Raw genomic sequence first — 16,024 nt, forward strand, 5'->3', positions numbered from 1 at the left:
AAATGTATAAAATCATAATTCTAATAAACATGATCATCTAGTAGAGCTTTTAATTAAAGGATTTGTCATGTCAGAGCTCCATGGCCACGGCGGCGGCCTCCTTCTTCCCCTCCCGCTCCCGCTGCCGCCAAGGCTAGTATACACAGATCAGTATACGCATAGTGCACCTATACCGTGGTTGTCAAGTTAAAAAGCAACTTGAGTTTTGGATAAACTTTGCGTGGCATCAACTTGGATGCCGACCCAACAGAGAGTTGGGGAGTGGATTTAGTAGGTCACCAAAAAATTTCACCTAGTGTTCAACTTGAAACCATACTAGATTCTTTTTTTTTCAAAAGATGAAGCTGTTTCTGACATCTACGGCATGCGACCGCACGCAGCCTATAAATACACTAGATAAACTATAAGAACTAATTAACAATATCTTGAGCATCTATAATAACACATATATCGTGAGAAAGACTTCAAGCCAGCAAAGCAGGTTCACAAACACACACTGCTAACCGTCGTCCTCCCTCTTGTGATGACAGAACAAGCCCCTTGGCCCTTGCCCCTTCTACACTTGAGCATGCTACCTCCTAGCAATAGCAACACACACAACTGTCATGCACAGCATTGATCATCTCGCCACTGATCACTAATACCGATTCTATTGACCTACACACATCATGAGAAAGACAGTCAGACAACAGACAAGACACATGTTTTAGCTTCCCCGACTTGACCACCTCTTGTTAGTTTCAAATTGCACAACAGAATGTAGTCATGTTTATGCAATACAAAAGCCCTCTAACAAATTCAGTAATATGCATCTTCCAAATATGAACCCCACCATGACATATCTCAACATTGTTCTCCACCAGGTATCTATAAATCCTGCCAAGGCCATGGGTGCCCCGCCCCAACCTAGCTCGGCGATCTCCATCGTCGTCGAAACACCAACTACAGCATCATCAAGGGAAGTGCAGAGGAAGAGGGAGACCGGGCCAAACCTGGAGACGTACCGTAGCTATGGCCTGCTGCGGATCTTGGAGAAGACTGCTTGGGGGCGAGGTGGGCCGGGGACAAGGATGACGCGAGGCGTGTGCTGGCCGGCCAGTGACAGCGTGCGCGCGTGAGGCGAGGCTAGGGTGGCCAGGGGGCGGCGGCGCTGTTGGATCGATCTGGTGGAGAAGACGAGGCTTGGCGGAGACAGAGAGGTTTTATAAAGGGAGACCTTTAGTCCCGGTTGCCGCTACGAACTGGGACTAAAGACCCTTTAGTCCCGGGTGATGATTAGAACCGGGACTAAAGGTTTGATCTTTAGTCCCGGGTGTAGCCATGGCCCGGGAGTAAAGGTCATTTTGGTGGGCTGCGAAAACGCAGCCCACCTTTAGTCCCGGGTGTAGCCACAGCCCTGGAGTAAAGGGCATTTTAGGCCCGGGAGTAAAGGTGGTCTGCAGTTGGCTTTCTCCGGTTTCCATAAGTTTTTCCCTTTTTTATATATTTCTTTTATATAAAAATGCATAGAGTTATTAATTGCCTAATAAATAAAATATTACCAAAAAAAATATAAAAAAAATCCTGGACTTGGTTTTGCATTATTATACACAACAAAAAATTGTAACCTAAACTCTTTTGTTTTACTGTATGAATATTTGACATAGTGTAAATAATAATTACAATTTGCACCATGCAAAAATATACTACTTAATTAAAATCATTAAAACTATTGCTTTTCGATAGAAAATTAGTTTTCACATCTTATTAACATTGATCATTTGGTTTTTCATCACACATTCTCCACGGGAAATCCATCGTCTAGCAGAAAATTCATTTAAACCGTAGAAAATATGAAAACACGACAAAAAATCTGAAGTCACAATTATTACATAATAGGTCTAATACATCACTAAATATATCAAACGGGCATAGTAGTGAACTTCTTCTTAACGTATATCCCTTGGTTATGATCGCGTCGTAACCACGGAGTGTCCTCATCATTTAGCTGGATGCTTGGGTCTTTGTTTACTGTGAAGGGTGGAATTCGGTCATCCTTTTCATAATCTTCTGATATGTCTGACTTGTCTTCAATTCCGACGATGTTTCTTTTCCCTAAAAGAACTATGTGGCGCTATGGCTCATAGATTGGGTCGTTGTTGTTTTTCCCTCTCTTCGGTTTTGTAGACATGTCCTTAACATAAAACACCTGATTCACATCCTTGGCAAGGACGAATGGTTCGTCTTTGTACCCAATATTGTTGAGGTCCACGGTTGTCATTCCATACTGGTTGTCGACTGCTACCCCACCTCCAGTCGCCTTTACCCATTGGCACTTGAACAAAGGTACCTTAAAGTAGGTGCATAGTTTAGTTCCCATATCTCCTCTATGCGGCCATAATATGTTTGCTTATTTCCATTAGGGTCGGTGGCATCTATGCGGACACACTATTTTGGTTGGTGCTCCTTTTATCTTGGGCTACTGTGTAAAATATATTCCCATTTATCTCGTACCCTTTGTATGTGAGGATATGCCATGATAGCTGCCTAGCCAACAAATACAGTTGCTCATCAATACTCTCATCACCCTGACATTCTTTTCGTAACCAGTCACTGAAAGTTTCCATGTGCTGACACGTAATCCAAGCTTCAGAGTTTCCTGGAAACTTGGATCGAAGCAACTCTTTATGTGTCTCGATATACGGATCCACTAAGGAGGAGTTTTGCAGAACTATGTAGTGTGCTTTATTAAAATAATTGTCCTGTGTACCAATATATGCTTTCTTCCCTAGTGTCCCCTTTCTACTTAGTCTCCCCTCGTGTCACGATTCAGGAACACCAACCGGGTCAAGGTCGGGAATAAAGTCAACACAAAACTCAATGACCTCCTCTGTTCCATAGCCCTTGGTGATGCTTCCTTCTGGCTAAGCACGGTTGTGAACATATTTCTTTAGGACTCCCATGAACCTCTCAAAGGGAAACATGTTGTGCAGGAACACAGGACCGAGAATGTTAATCTCTTTGACCAGGTGAACTAGGAGGTGTGTCATGATATTAAAGAAGGAAGGAGGGAACACCAACTCAAAGCTGATAAGACATTGAATCACATCATTCTATAGTTTAGCTAGATCCATTGCATCGATTGCCTTCTGAGAAATTGCAATGAGGAATGCACATAGCTTCACGGTGGCTAGACGTACATTTGGAGGTAGAATTCCTCTTAATGCAACTGGAAGCAATTGCGTTATGAGCACGTGGCAGTCATGGGACTTTAAGTTTAGGAATATCTTCTTTGGCATATTTATTATACCCTTTATATTCGAGGAGAATCCAGATAGTACCTTGATGCTTGCTAGGCATTCAAACATGCTTTCCTTCTCTTCTTTGCTAAGAGTGTAGCTGGCAGGACTTAAGTAATGGCGTCCATCATCTATCTTCTCTGGATGTAGGTTGTCTCGTTCTTTCAAACATCGTAGGTCCTGTCGTGCTTCAAGTGTGTCCTTAGGCTTCCCATACACACCCATGAAGCCTAGAAGGTTTACACAAAGATTCTTCGTCAGGTGCATCACGTCGATCGCGCTACAGACCTCTAGGACTTGCCAATAGGGTAGCTCCTAAAATATAGACTTCTTCTTCCACATGGGTGCGTGACCGTCGACGTCGTTCAGAACAGGTTCGCTGCCATGTGCCTTTCCAAATACTACTTTCATATCCTTGACCATATTGAGTACATCCTCACCAGTTCAGTTGCCCGGCTTGGACTGGTGGTCTGTCTTACCTTTAAAATGCTTGCCTTTCTTTCTTAGGGGGTGATTCGTAGGAAGAAATCGACGATGGCCAAGGTACACAACCTTTCAACATTTTTTCAAAAATATACCTTTAATGTCATCGAAACAGTGCATGCATGCATTATATCCCTTGTTTGATTGTCCTGAAAGATTACTTAGAGTAGGCCAATCATTGATTGTTACGAACAACAATGCTTGCAGGTCAAAGTGCTCCTATTTGTGCTCATCCCACACACGTACACCTAGTCTATTCTATAAAAGTAGAAGTTCTCCAACTAGTGGCCTTAGGTACACATCGATGTCGTTGCCAGGTTGCCTTAGACGTTGGATGAGCACTGGCATCATAATAAACTTACGCTTCATGCATAACCAGGGAGGTAGGTTGTAGATACATAGAGTAACATGCCAAGTGCTATGACTACTGCTCCCCGAAAGGATTCATACCATCCATACTTAAAGCAAACCTTAAGTTTCTTGCATCATTTGTAAACTCCAGGAATTATCTATCGATTGCTCTTCACTGGGACCCATCAGTAGGGTGTCTCAACATATTGTCTACCTACAGTCTTCTTTGTGCCATCGCAATAACTTTGCATGGTCTTTGTTTCTGAATAGACGTTTCAAGCGTGGTATTATAGGAGCATACCACATAATCTTGGCAGGGATTTTCTTCATGGGACGTTCGCCCTCAACATCACCAGGGTCATCTCGCCTGATCTTATACCGCGATGCATGACATACCGGGCATGCATCTAACTTCTCGTACTCCTCGCCACGGTAGAGGATGCAGCCATTAGGACATGCATGTATCTTCTAGATTTCTAATCCTAAAGGGCAGACTACCTGTTTTGCTTCGTACGTAGTGACGGGCAATTCATTATCCTTTGGAAGCATCTTCTTTTGGATTTTTAGTAACTCCCCAAATCCCTTGTCAGATACACCATTCTTTGCCTTTCATTGCAGCGATTCCAGTGTGGTACACAACTTTTTCTGTCCCGCATCACAAGTTAGGTATAGCAATTTCTTGTGATCCTCTAGCATGCGCTCGAACTTGATCTTCTCCTTTTCACTTTTGCATTCTCTTTGTGCATCATGAATGGCCTGACCAAGATCATCAGCAGGCTCATCTTCTACCACTACCTCTTCTTTAGCTTCCCCCATTGCAGTATCATTGAAGGCACCATATTCAGCAATAATGTCATCATCGTCCCATTGTTCTTCTTCACCTTCTTCCATTACAACCCCTGTTTCTCCGTGCTTCGTCCAACAAATATAGTTTGGCATGAAACCCGACTTCAACAAGTGTGAATGAAGACTCCTTGAGCTAGCATATTCCTTCAAATTCTTACATATGGCATATGGGCAGCACATGAAACCATCGCGTTTGTTTGCCTCGGCCACATGTAAGAAAGAATGCACGCCCTCAATGAACTCTTAGGAGCGGCGATCAGCATTGTACATCCAATGTTGGCTCATCTGCATTACATGACATACATACCATATTAAAACCTAGAACATAATTAGTTAATTATACGATATGCATGTCACCACACAAGATATTAATTTATGAAAATCTCGCTACAATGTAGACAATTCCAACTACCACTAAAAAACTAAAGCTAAAATGCACTTCAGCAGCATAAGGATTTCGCGACCAATCCCAACTAAAACAGACAGATCATGCATTTGTTCAACATCTATGGGCTTCTTCCGCAGGATCACTGCCTCATCAGCCGCCGTAGCCACCTGTGCAAGAGAGTTTTGCACGTGTTCAACATACTCTTCCTCACAGTACCAGCCTGAACAACCAGTGCCATCCCACTAAAATTAAAATAAAAAATTAGAACTTTAATTACAATCATTATGAAAATAAGTATAAATTAACCATAATCATCAAATGCGACAAAATAACTCACATTGCGATCCAGACACTTGTAGAAGATACGACCCTTGTTGGGACACTCATTCCTCATCCGGTACTCCATCACAATCTTCTCCTCACACTTGCCGCATGCAATGAGAGGATGGTCCGGCCTCAGTCGCTTTGTAACCCGATGAGAGGCCGAGGACCCGAAAGCAGTTGTCATCTACTCTCTATACTTATTTTTAATATAATATAAATTTCTCATTTTATAAACAAATAAAATTAAAAAACTCTAAAATTCTCTATATCTCTAAAGCATGAAGTGTGCTATGCATGCTAGAAATGAAAGCTCAATACTAGTTTTGAATAACTACTTTAACCTTCATTCACCCAAATACACAAACTTTAAAGTGATTTTGAGCTTAAATGGCTTACAAATAAAAAAATCTATCATAAAAAACCACATATATCTAGTCCATAAAATGAAATAAGCTACAGATGAAACACGAGAGTATAAAGTTGGTAACCTTTAGAACCGATGAAGGAATGAAAGAAATCTTGTGACCGGTGATGAGAAAGAAGAGAGGCCGGCGATAGCAAGAGAACACTGAGCTCGAAGTGGCTCGGGCTCGGAGAGGAACAAGGGCATATAGGAGGGTACCTTTAGTCTCGGTTGGAGACAGAAACCGGGACTAAAGGTCCCTTTATAGTCCCGGACGGAGCCTCCAGACGGGAGTAGACTTTTACTCCTAGTTGGAGGCACCAACCGGGAGTAAAAGTTAACCTTTAGTCCCGGTTGGTAGCTTCAACCGAGACTAAAGGTCCCCTCCAGCAAAAACCTGGCGTAGTAGCCGTTGGGCAGGGACCTTTAGTCCCGGTTGGATCTACAAACCGGGACTAAAGGTCTCTTTAGTCCCAGACGTGAAAAATACCAGGACTAAAGCTAAATTTCGAGCTGGATCAAAGGTCGTTTCTCTACTAGTGTGTTTACCCGCCGACATAGAGATTTCATAATTTTTAGGGTGAGACTATCTCATCATCGATTTGTTTCAAGAGTATTTCTTCCTAAATTCCACCTCTCTTTCTATCTTCTATTGGTAGTACATCACTTTGTTTTCATCTTTGCTGCCCCAGTGTTCTTGTTATCTTTCAGGAAAATCCAGAGGTCCTCTATAAAACAAAATGACTTATTTATATGTCTGTTTTTTAAAATTGAATTGATTCTGTAAAATTATTGTATGATTCATGTAAAATTATTATGTTTCAAACTAGTCCTAACTTGTTAGGCTCTGTTTGAAACACAACTGGGTTATTATTTTCTAGATTATAGATAGAATTATTATAATTTAGATTATAAACTATAATCATCGAAGTGTTTGGATTTCTAGATTATTATGGTGGATTAAGTCAAGCGAAATTTCTCATAATCACGAAACAATACCCGAAGTGAATTGTAGAATTATTGTAATCTATTGTTCTGATTATAATAATCAACCTCATAATCTTAGTTTGTTTGTATTATAATTAGATTAATTTAGTCGATTATTATAATTATAGTGGATCCAAGCATATTCTTAATCAACATCGTATGTATTTGGATTATCCACTATTCATTAGACGATGACATCAATAATTTCCTTAACTCTTCATGGCTAGATCACGGTGAGATATAAAATATTATGTATGGTATGGTGTATGATCAATTCTATCTACCTGATTTTTCGTCTAATTTGGGCAGAATATAACTTTTTACTATAAAAGGGAATTGTAGGTTTTATTATAGGGCTTAAGGATGGCAGCGGGGCGGGTTCGGGGCGGATATCCGCGGATTTCAGGTCCAGCGGTTTTGGTTTCGGGGGACAATTTTGCACCCACGGTTTTCGGGTTCGGATACCCGAACGGTTGTGGGTTTGGGGCGGATCCTCATTTTCCCCCGCGGATCACCAACGGAGCCCCGAAATCCTGTCTGACCCTCTTGGCCTCTCGCTCACCCCACCCGATCCGCCGTCCTTGCAATGTCCACCCATCCACATCGCCCGCTTGCACCAGCAGAGCGCAGCGCAGACGAGCAGGGGCCTGGTGCCACCCGCCCAGGCGCCCACCCCACCAGATCCGCTCGTCAGCAGGGCCGGGCGCCCAACCGCCGGCGTAGCCGCCTCACCTCACGCTCGCAGCACTCGCTCACCCGTCACCCGCACCCCACCCGATTCACCTATCGCCCACCGCACGATCCCCTTGCCTCCGGCCGTCCTCCGCCCAAGCCAACCGCGCCACCGCCTTCCCTACACCTCGCCGCACCTCCCCTGCCGCTTCTCCGGCCGCACCCGCCGCCGCCGACGCGCGTGGCCAGGGAGCCCTGAGCCGCCTCCGGCGAAGCCGCCGCCACCCGCAGGTGCGCGCAGACCCGACGAGGTCGCAGGGCCCCACGTCCTCCGACGGAGGCCGCCCCAGCCGTCAGAATCGGCCGGCCACCGAGCTCCTCTGCTCTACTCTGCGTCATCCTGAACAGGGGAGGCATGTTTCGAGTTTTGGATAATCCGTCAGGTTTCGGGGATCCGCGGATTTCGGTTTCGGAGATGGATTTCCACCCAATATGGTGTTCGGGGTGGATTCGAGTTTCGGTTTTGGATGCGTAGAGGCTTCGCTCGATCCGAATCCGACCAGTTGCCATCCTTAATAGGGCTACACAACCATGCTCGATGCAGAGGAGAGTAACCCGGATGTAGTGAGTCGTGACCACCATACAGGGCCGTATGCAGAGATGCGGCAGGTGAATTGTAGGCGCAGCACAAACCATCTCAACGTCGTCTACAAATACCCGTCCGCTCTCTTCTTCCTCCCCCTCCACTCGCCTCGCCAATCGCCATTATTAAGAGCTCCCCGGAGGCAAAAATTTGCCCCCAAAATCCTCGCTCGTATTCGTCCCACCCTTGTTTGCCCCACCTCAGTTAGTTCTCCTTCCTATCGCACGCCCGCGCAAAGCATCAACTCTGCTCCACCCACCCTCTGTGCAGACTTAGCCTTGAGGTTCCCGATTGTCCTTCGGCTCCTTGCCATTTGCAACGAGATTTAACGGCAAGGATGCGTCTGCATGCTGAGGTGCGGGATGATATGGAGGAGAGCGAGGAGTGGGCTGTGATGTCTTCGGCGGCGTTGTCGCCAATCATCGGCGCCGCGGCGCCGGCTCCCCGGCTAGTGGTGGGCTACGCCCTCACGAAGAAGAAGGTGAAGAGCTTCCTCCAGCCCAAGCTGCTCCTGCTGGCGAGGTAAAAGCCTGGATCATCGCTGCTCAGAAAGAGGGATTGATCTGATGTTTTGCCAGATGCCGAGTGGTGATGGATTTTGAGGGGAATGGGAGATTTTTTTTTTTTCGTTAGTATTTGTTGGCAGGGTGGAGAGCAATTCCACGATTGCTCTTTTTTCTCTCTTTATCAATAGCCCAAAGAGTTTGGAAGATGTTGGCCTTAGAGGAAAATGGTGTATGATTCGAGGGACGAGGAACGTTCATGGTTGGAGACGCGATTTCTTTTGCGTTCTGATTAGATGCTGCCCATTTCCTGGTGGTCAGAAGAATTTTGCATGAACAGGCTAATGTGATACCATGGATAGTATTCTTGTGTTGGAAGGATTACAATTTCCACGGTATGGGGTAGAGGGGAATGCTATTCTATTCCTTGCTGCACTAGTCAAATAGTGATCGAATCGGGCCTCCACTGGAGCGCAAAGTTGGCGGGAGCGGCTAGTGAGAATGGCTTCTGAATGAAGCATGCTGGATTAATGATTTAGTACTCAGAGGTGCGTGGCAAGTGTTTATTTGGAATTCCAATGGCATCGGTAGATATGCCCTATATGTGTATCCTATGTTGACAGTTCCACTGCATGAGGGGGTCTCAATAGTCAATAGCTTTATACTATGGTGCCAAGTTGGCGGAATGGGCCTAGGCTGCAAATCCTTGTTGATGGTATCTGGGATTCTAGTTTGGAATATTCCTTTGGGTAAGCACATCACATGGAAAATGACAACTTATTTATGGCAGTGTCTCTGCTGTGTTCATTTGTACTTTACTTAGTCGCTAGATTTGATGGCAACATGGGTTGCCAGCAAACAATCTCTTCTTGTTAGTTGTCTGGATTAAGAGCCAAGCTGAATCTGTCGTTTGCTTGTTACCTCATTTGGATAAGCAACGCATGTGAACTAATAAGGAACAGCAAAATTAACAAGGAGAATGTTTTATGCAAAATAAAGCGTTTTTGCTCGAACTATTTATATTTTTTTTATTGTTTGTGTTTCTGCTTTTCAAGACTGTAAGTAACTTAAAAGTAGATGCCTCGAATTCTCATATGATGCGATTTACCCTTGTAAAATGGATCACAGGGTATGGACATAAGAAAAGTTGTGGGAAAAGTAAAATTAAACAATTTTTTACAAGGCAAATATTTTTCTGCAAATTGAGCAGTTTTCCTTGACAGCTTCTGTATCCTGAAACCAGTTGAGTTTCTCCCCTTGTAGTCCTCTCTGCATCTCAAACAATAAATGTCCTGATACCATGCAGTTCACTTATAGTATAACATTTCTTTCCTTACCCCTGTAGATATACCCAAGTACCATCCCATTTATGTTTCTAGTTTTAGTATTATCTCGTTGCTCAAGCATATTGCTAATTATAAACTGAGGGCATGTTTTATGAATATTTTGTGTACTTTGATAGTATATGGATACTGCTATCACTAGCTCTGCATGTTGAATTGAATATTGTGGCTCTTGCCAAGCTTTTGTTTTTTCCTTTGTGCTTCTTGATGAGTTTCTTGTCATGTGCTTTTGTCAGGAAGAATGGAATCAGTTTTGTATCTATTGATGAGTCTCTTCCCCTCTCAGAACAAGGCCCTTTTGATGTTATTTTACACAAGGTCAGTCACATCCTATTTTAATCTGCAATAATAAGAATGCAGCAGCATAGGACCTAGTCACCTAGTTCAAGTTTTGTGGGAGAATCACTCACTTCTTGTGAACTTGCTGATCCTTGAGTGAGGTGAATTCTGCTTAATGTTTCCAAGAAAAGGTCATCATAGTTTTATGCAGCCTCTGTTATCCATCGTACTGAAAGAGTTCTTGGTTCCTTATGCAGATTACTAGGAAGGAGTGGCAGCAGGTTCTGGAGGTAAGATTGTGCCATATACTCACTTCTCATGTTTTTTCTATTTTTCCTTCAAACTGTTCACTGCCACACTTTTGGAAAGTTGCTGCCAGTATTCTTTTTTGCAATGCTGAAAAATAGTATGCTCAAATCAATCAATTACAATCTTATCGTAGTCATAATGCTTTTCTGTAGTTTCCAAGTCAATGTTACCACTTTCCATTGCATTGCTTGCTTAGTTTCTTCCATTTTCTGAAGGACTATCATGAAGAACATCCAGAAGTTACTGTCCTTGACCCCCCAAATGCTATCAAGCATCTGAACAATCGACAATCAATGCTTGAAGAAGTAGCTGATTTGAACCTGTCCAATTTCTATGGTAATGAGGCTGTTCGTTTATTTTTTTAATGTTTACATCGTTTAAGTTACCTTCCATTTGATCTTAAAATGCTGACACATTGAAGTATCATGTTCCCACCAAATTATGATACAACTAAAGTCGTAGGAAGGAAAATAGTTTTGCGACTTTTGCCCATACTAGGCACACAAATGTTTGCCATATAGAATTTTCTGTTTTACTCCATTCACCATGAACCACAGAATTTTCCAATTAAGGGTTGCTATGCCAGTTCTTTCTTTGACAATATGAATTGTGATGATACCATATAAACTAATAGATATCGAAAAACAGAAGGTCTTGCTTGAGTTTGTTGGAGACTTGTTTTACTGTTGGCAGATTTCAAATTGACAGATAAATTTTCTTGATTGATAGCAAAAGTAGTATATTGCTATTAGTAAAAGGAAGACTGCTCAAAGTGCACCTTTAACTTCCATTTGTGAAGGACGTACTATGTTTGCATTAAACATGTGTTTGTAAGTGCATTGAAATATTGCAGGTGAAGTTTGTACCCCACGCCAACTGGTCGTTTCGGAGGACCCATCCTCTATACCAACTGCTGTAGCTATGGCTGGACTGACATTGCCCTTGGGTAATTGATTCCAATCTTCAAGCTATCAATTATTTGGATAAAGAACATTGGAAAGTGCTTGTGAGCAATCGTTTGAAATAATCAGGTCCACTCAATTTAGTCTATCTTCTTGGGACTTATTTATTTATGTTTACTTGATTAGATTATTTGAATTATATATATCTTTTCTATCCTTCTGTTGGTAGATTGGTTCTCTCCTTGCTAAGGCCACAGAATTACTTCCCAGCAAGCTCCATCATTGTTGTTTGTGTGCTTGCTTAACTAGCTTTTGAGCTTTACTCAAATTTTACAGTCCTATTGAAATGCACCTTTGTTTTCATCGCTGCTCAAGGCAGAATTCCAGAAATTGGAAACATTTGAGCGGATTGGCTCGTGTTTCTCGCGGCATTTTTTTTATTTAAAATCTTGGCTTTGCGACTACTTATCCAGCAATCCACGTGTCTGAACCATGGACTAGGCTTTAGTTCCTCAAGTTATATATTACTATCATTAATGGCTCTTAAATTTTTATGCAAGTTGTTTCCCTTCTTCTGTGGCTCATATTGGGTTTCATCTCTAGCCTACTCCAGCTTGCTTGGGACTGAAATGTTTTGTTGTTATTGTGGCTTTGAAACCATCTTTTGAAATTTGGTACTTCAGTTTTGTACACTACAACCTAGGTGCAATTAGAAGCAATATGCCACAGAAGTCCCTCAAAGTAAATTTACTTCTATCAGCCCTTCTGCTCTTCCTTTCATGAGCTTTAAAAGCTGTTGGGTTCACCCATTACCATTCTCAGTAATCACATTTGTTCTAGTTAATGAATATTTGGTGCCTATTTGTCAGCGGTAGGTTTCAACTTATTCTGCTGCTGGAGCTTTGCACTTAAGCTGTTTCTATACTGAAATAATTCACACATGTCACTTTTTTCTTTTGCTATATGGGGAGCTAGTAAACGGAGATTGCTTGACTGGAAGTACTTATCCTCTTGCAGTTGCCAAGCCATTGGTTGTTGATGGAACATCTAAAGGTCACGAACTGTATCTTGCATATGATGTGGCATCCTTGTCAATGCTTGATCCGCCTCTCGTTCTACAGGAATTCATAAACCATGGTATGTTCTGATTTTCTGTTTTCATCTATATTGTTTGTTTTTTTCCCTATCTCCTGACACTTTGCCCTGAAACAGTAGAAATGTGGGATCTGATTTATTGCCTCTACAGGCGGGATCCTCTTTAAGGTGTATATCATTGGTGAAACAATACAGGTTGTCCGCAGGTTCTCTCTTCCTGATGTTAACACATATGACTTACTAAACAACGTTGGCGTCTATCGATTGCCAAGAGTTTCATGTGCTGCAGCTAGTGCGGATGATGCAGATCTTGACCCTCTTATTGCAGGTGAGAACTGTGCAGTGTTGCTGTCAATCTCACCATTTGTTAAAAATTTGTGTATCTTTTCCATTAATCCAAGTGATCCCTTAATTAAACATGCAATTTGTCCTGAGAATTGTCAATGCAAATGAGTTGAGGTGTCATATCTGATATCTCCATTAGTCATGATTATGAAGTTTAGGGCAAAATTTGTTCAATGAGAAAATAGATGACCTATAAATCATAATGTGATTTGCTCGTTACACATTGCCAAGTGCACCTAGTGATCTTTGTGTTACATCACTTAACATAGATTTCTCATACATGATAGAGCTTCCTCCAAGGCCACTTCTAGAGAAACTGGGCAGGGAGCTTCGTGGCCGGCTGGTATGTGTAATTCTAGTTCTGAACTGCACATATCTGTTTCATGTTAGCTTGGCTGACATGGCAAAAGTTCAAACCTGCAGGGTTTGAGATTGTTCAATATAGATATGATTAGAGAACTTGGAACCAAAGATCGGTACTACATAATTGATATCAACTACTTCCCAGGTGCGTGGTTATTTTGTTATCTTGTCATTCATACCTTGGGTTTGTCCTCTTCGTTTCTGTTCTCTTTGTCCATGCAGAACTTGTTGGGCCAAACTTTGGTCCCAGCCAAGTGTGAGGAGTATCCTAGCTACAAATCTCTGGCCTTCTAGGCCATCTCTGACTGTTCAAGAATCCAGTAGGATCTCTTCATGACCAAATATCGATTTTGTTGGGACAGAAATAGCCTAGCTACTCTACTTATGTTTAGTTCATCCCGGGAGCCAATTCTTTGCCATAAAGGGAAGTTTTTTATGTTGTGGGAGTTAAGCACATGATTGTGACCACTTATCTAATGTATTGGATACCATTTGCGCTTCCTTTTGCCATTGCTGAAAATATTGTGGACACAATTTGCACTTTAAGCTATAATGCAGAACGGTGCTTCATTGTCTAAGAAGAATATTGTATCAGATAAAATATTCTCCTAACAGTATCTTCTTGACCAATTTAACTGCGCAGTTTACAATGATTTCCTTACAATAGCATCTCCTAACAGTGTCTTCTTGACGCAATTTAACTGTGCAGGTTACGGTAAAATGCCAGGATATGAGCGCATGTTCACAGACTTCTTACTAAGTCTTGCACAAAGCAAGTACAAAAGGTACTTAAGCGGGACCTGAGGTTTAAGGAAGTTTGCGAAGACTGTATCACTGACAAAATGGCATATAACGGTGGCAGCTATGCTTCCCCAGTCCCCACCAATGTACATTTGCTGGAGACATAAGCATAAGCTGGAGGCTTGAGGAAGTCGGCAAGTCGCAGTGTATGTGTTCAAAAGCGGTGGCACATGCTGGACTGGAGTAGGAAATAACCAAGGAAATGCTTGGATGCCCTGCGCCCATGTTGTAAAATGTTTAACTGAATGAATGCCTTCCATCATAATTTGGCAACCGTTTTCTTGAGCCAGAGAAATAATTCTGCAGCTTGGTGGTCATGGGGGGTTTTGTTGGGTTAGTTTGGCCGAGTTCGAGGTCTATGGAAATCAGGAGACCACCAAATAGCTGTTGATGATCGGATCATTCTCAAGTGACACTGCCATCAGGAGTTTGTGCTGGAGCTCTGTAAATTGAAAAATGGCAGTCTTCGGCTACGCCTAGTTTACTTGCCATTGCCAGTGCGTGGCTACGGGTACCCTGTTCTGTTGCACTTACTTTCGGTCCGCGACAGAAATGTGATCGTCTTTTACTCCTGGTGCCTCATTGCAGAAACGAGCAGACTCTGAGAGCTCCATTTCTTCTGCTTTTTTTTCAAGAGCAGGCGAGGCCACCACATCGTCGCCAACTTTTAGGATTAGCCTATAAATAAAGAAAAGAGTTAAATGCATCATTGATCCATTAACTTTTATTCATGTTTCACTTAGGTCCATCAACTTATAAAAGTGGTTTTTCAGGTCTATAAACTTTTGAAGTGATGCATCTCTAGTTCATACCTCTACGTTTATCTTTTTAATATGATGTGGTAGTCCACGGTGTCGCTGATCTGTCTTCTGAAGGTAGTCCATGGTCAGCACAGGCAGCGGCGCTGTGTCTGGCTGCTCCACAGGGGCGGCGGCGATACCTGGCCACGCGTGAGCTCGCCAAGGTGCACTATATCCAGCAGCTCACCATCGTGCAACTTGATCATATGTAGATTCATAGTCCAGCCTCCAGCGGATGCAAGGCCAAACCAAGACCAGGGCCCTGGTGGGCAACCTCAAGGAGGTGCATTGGATGGGGCCATGGAGAAGGCCTTCGCGGTGAAGCACCTCGTTGGCGCCGACGCCGTGGGCGCCGAGGCCGCGCTACTCACCTCGGTGACGTACCAGAACCCGTCCAAAGTGCTTGTCAGGACACGGCACGCCAACGTGCACCTCCACGTCAAGGTCGCCGGGTTCGGCCAGCCCGCCATCAGTGCCACCGTCGCCACCAACCCTTGCATCTGGTACACGCCACCGGAGGTGTGGAGCGGGAGGCGGCCAAGTGCACCGAGGAGGCGGACGTATACAGCTTTGAGATGCTGACAGGGAATTCCCGTTCGAGGACAACCACCTGCCAGGGGAGCACGGTCATGAACCCTGCCCCCACGGAGCAGCTGGACACGGCACCGCCGCCCGTGCTGACCGTGGACTTCCTCCAAAGACAGATCAACGCCACCATGGACAGCCACGTCAGATTAAAAAGAAAAAGACTTTCATAGTTGATGGACCTAAGTGAAACACGAATAAAAATTAATGGACCACTAATGCATTTAACTCTAAAGAAAATGTGGTTTGAAAAAAATGAGACAATGAACAAACTGTCGTCAATCAGTTTACTCGGTCATTCAAACACTTGTTTTCAAAGAATGA

The 16,024-nt window shown here is 43.3% G+C and overlaps 1 protein-coding gene across 6 annotated transcripts; it reads left to right on the plus strand.

The window, feature by feature from the left end:
• Positions 1 to 8,349: 8,349 nt before the first annotated feature.
• On the plus strand, positions 8,350 to 15,670 carry LOC136535306 (inositol-tetrakisphosphate 1-kinase 2-like). 6 transcript variants are annotated; one of them, XM_066527604.1, is made up of 11 exons: positions 8,352 to 8,897; positions 10,458 to 10,539; positions 10,758 to 10,790; positions 10,962 to 11,145; positions 11,663 to 11,755; positions 12,729 to 12,848; positions 12,958 to 13,134; positions 13,439 to 13,494; positions 13,575 to 13,659; positions 14,224 to 14,299; positions 14,377 to 15,670. In XM_066527604.1, the coding sequence occupies exons 1-11, from the start codon at positions 8,713 to 8,715 to the stop codon at positions 14,420 to 14,422; spliced, it is 1,137 nt and encodes a 378-aa protein (XP_066383701.1). In that variant the 5' UTR covers positions 8,352 to 8,712; the 3' UTR covers positions 14,423 to 15,670. The 6 variants fall into 6 exon arrangements, with proteins under 6 accessions (XP_066383704.1, XP_066383700.1, XP_066383701.1 ...); XM_066527606.1 differs by having other exon boundaries at positions 8,356 to 8,897; positions 11,025 to 11,145; positions 14,377 to 15,648; XM_066527603.1 differs by lacking the exons at positions 14,224 to 14,299; positions 14,377 to 15,670 and having other exon boundaries at positions 8,351 to 8,897; positions 13,575 to 14,217.
• The last annotated feature ends 354 nt before the right edge of the window (positions 15,671 to 16,024 follow it).

Source organism: Miscanthus floridulus, unplaced genomic scaffold (genome assembly GCF_019320115.1).
Source record: "Miscanthus floridulus cultivar M001 unplaced genomic scaffold, ASM1932011v1 os_2659_1_2, whole genome shotgun sequence".
Lineage (NCBI taxonomy): Eukaryota > Viridiplantae > Streptophyta > Magnoliopsida > Poales > Poaceae > Miscanthus > Miscanthus floridulus.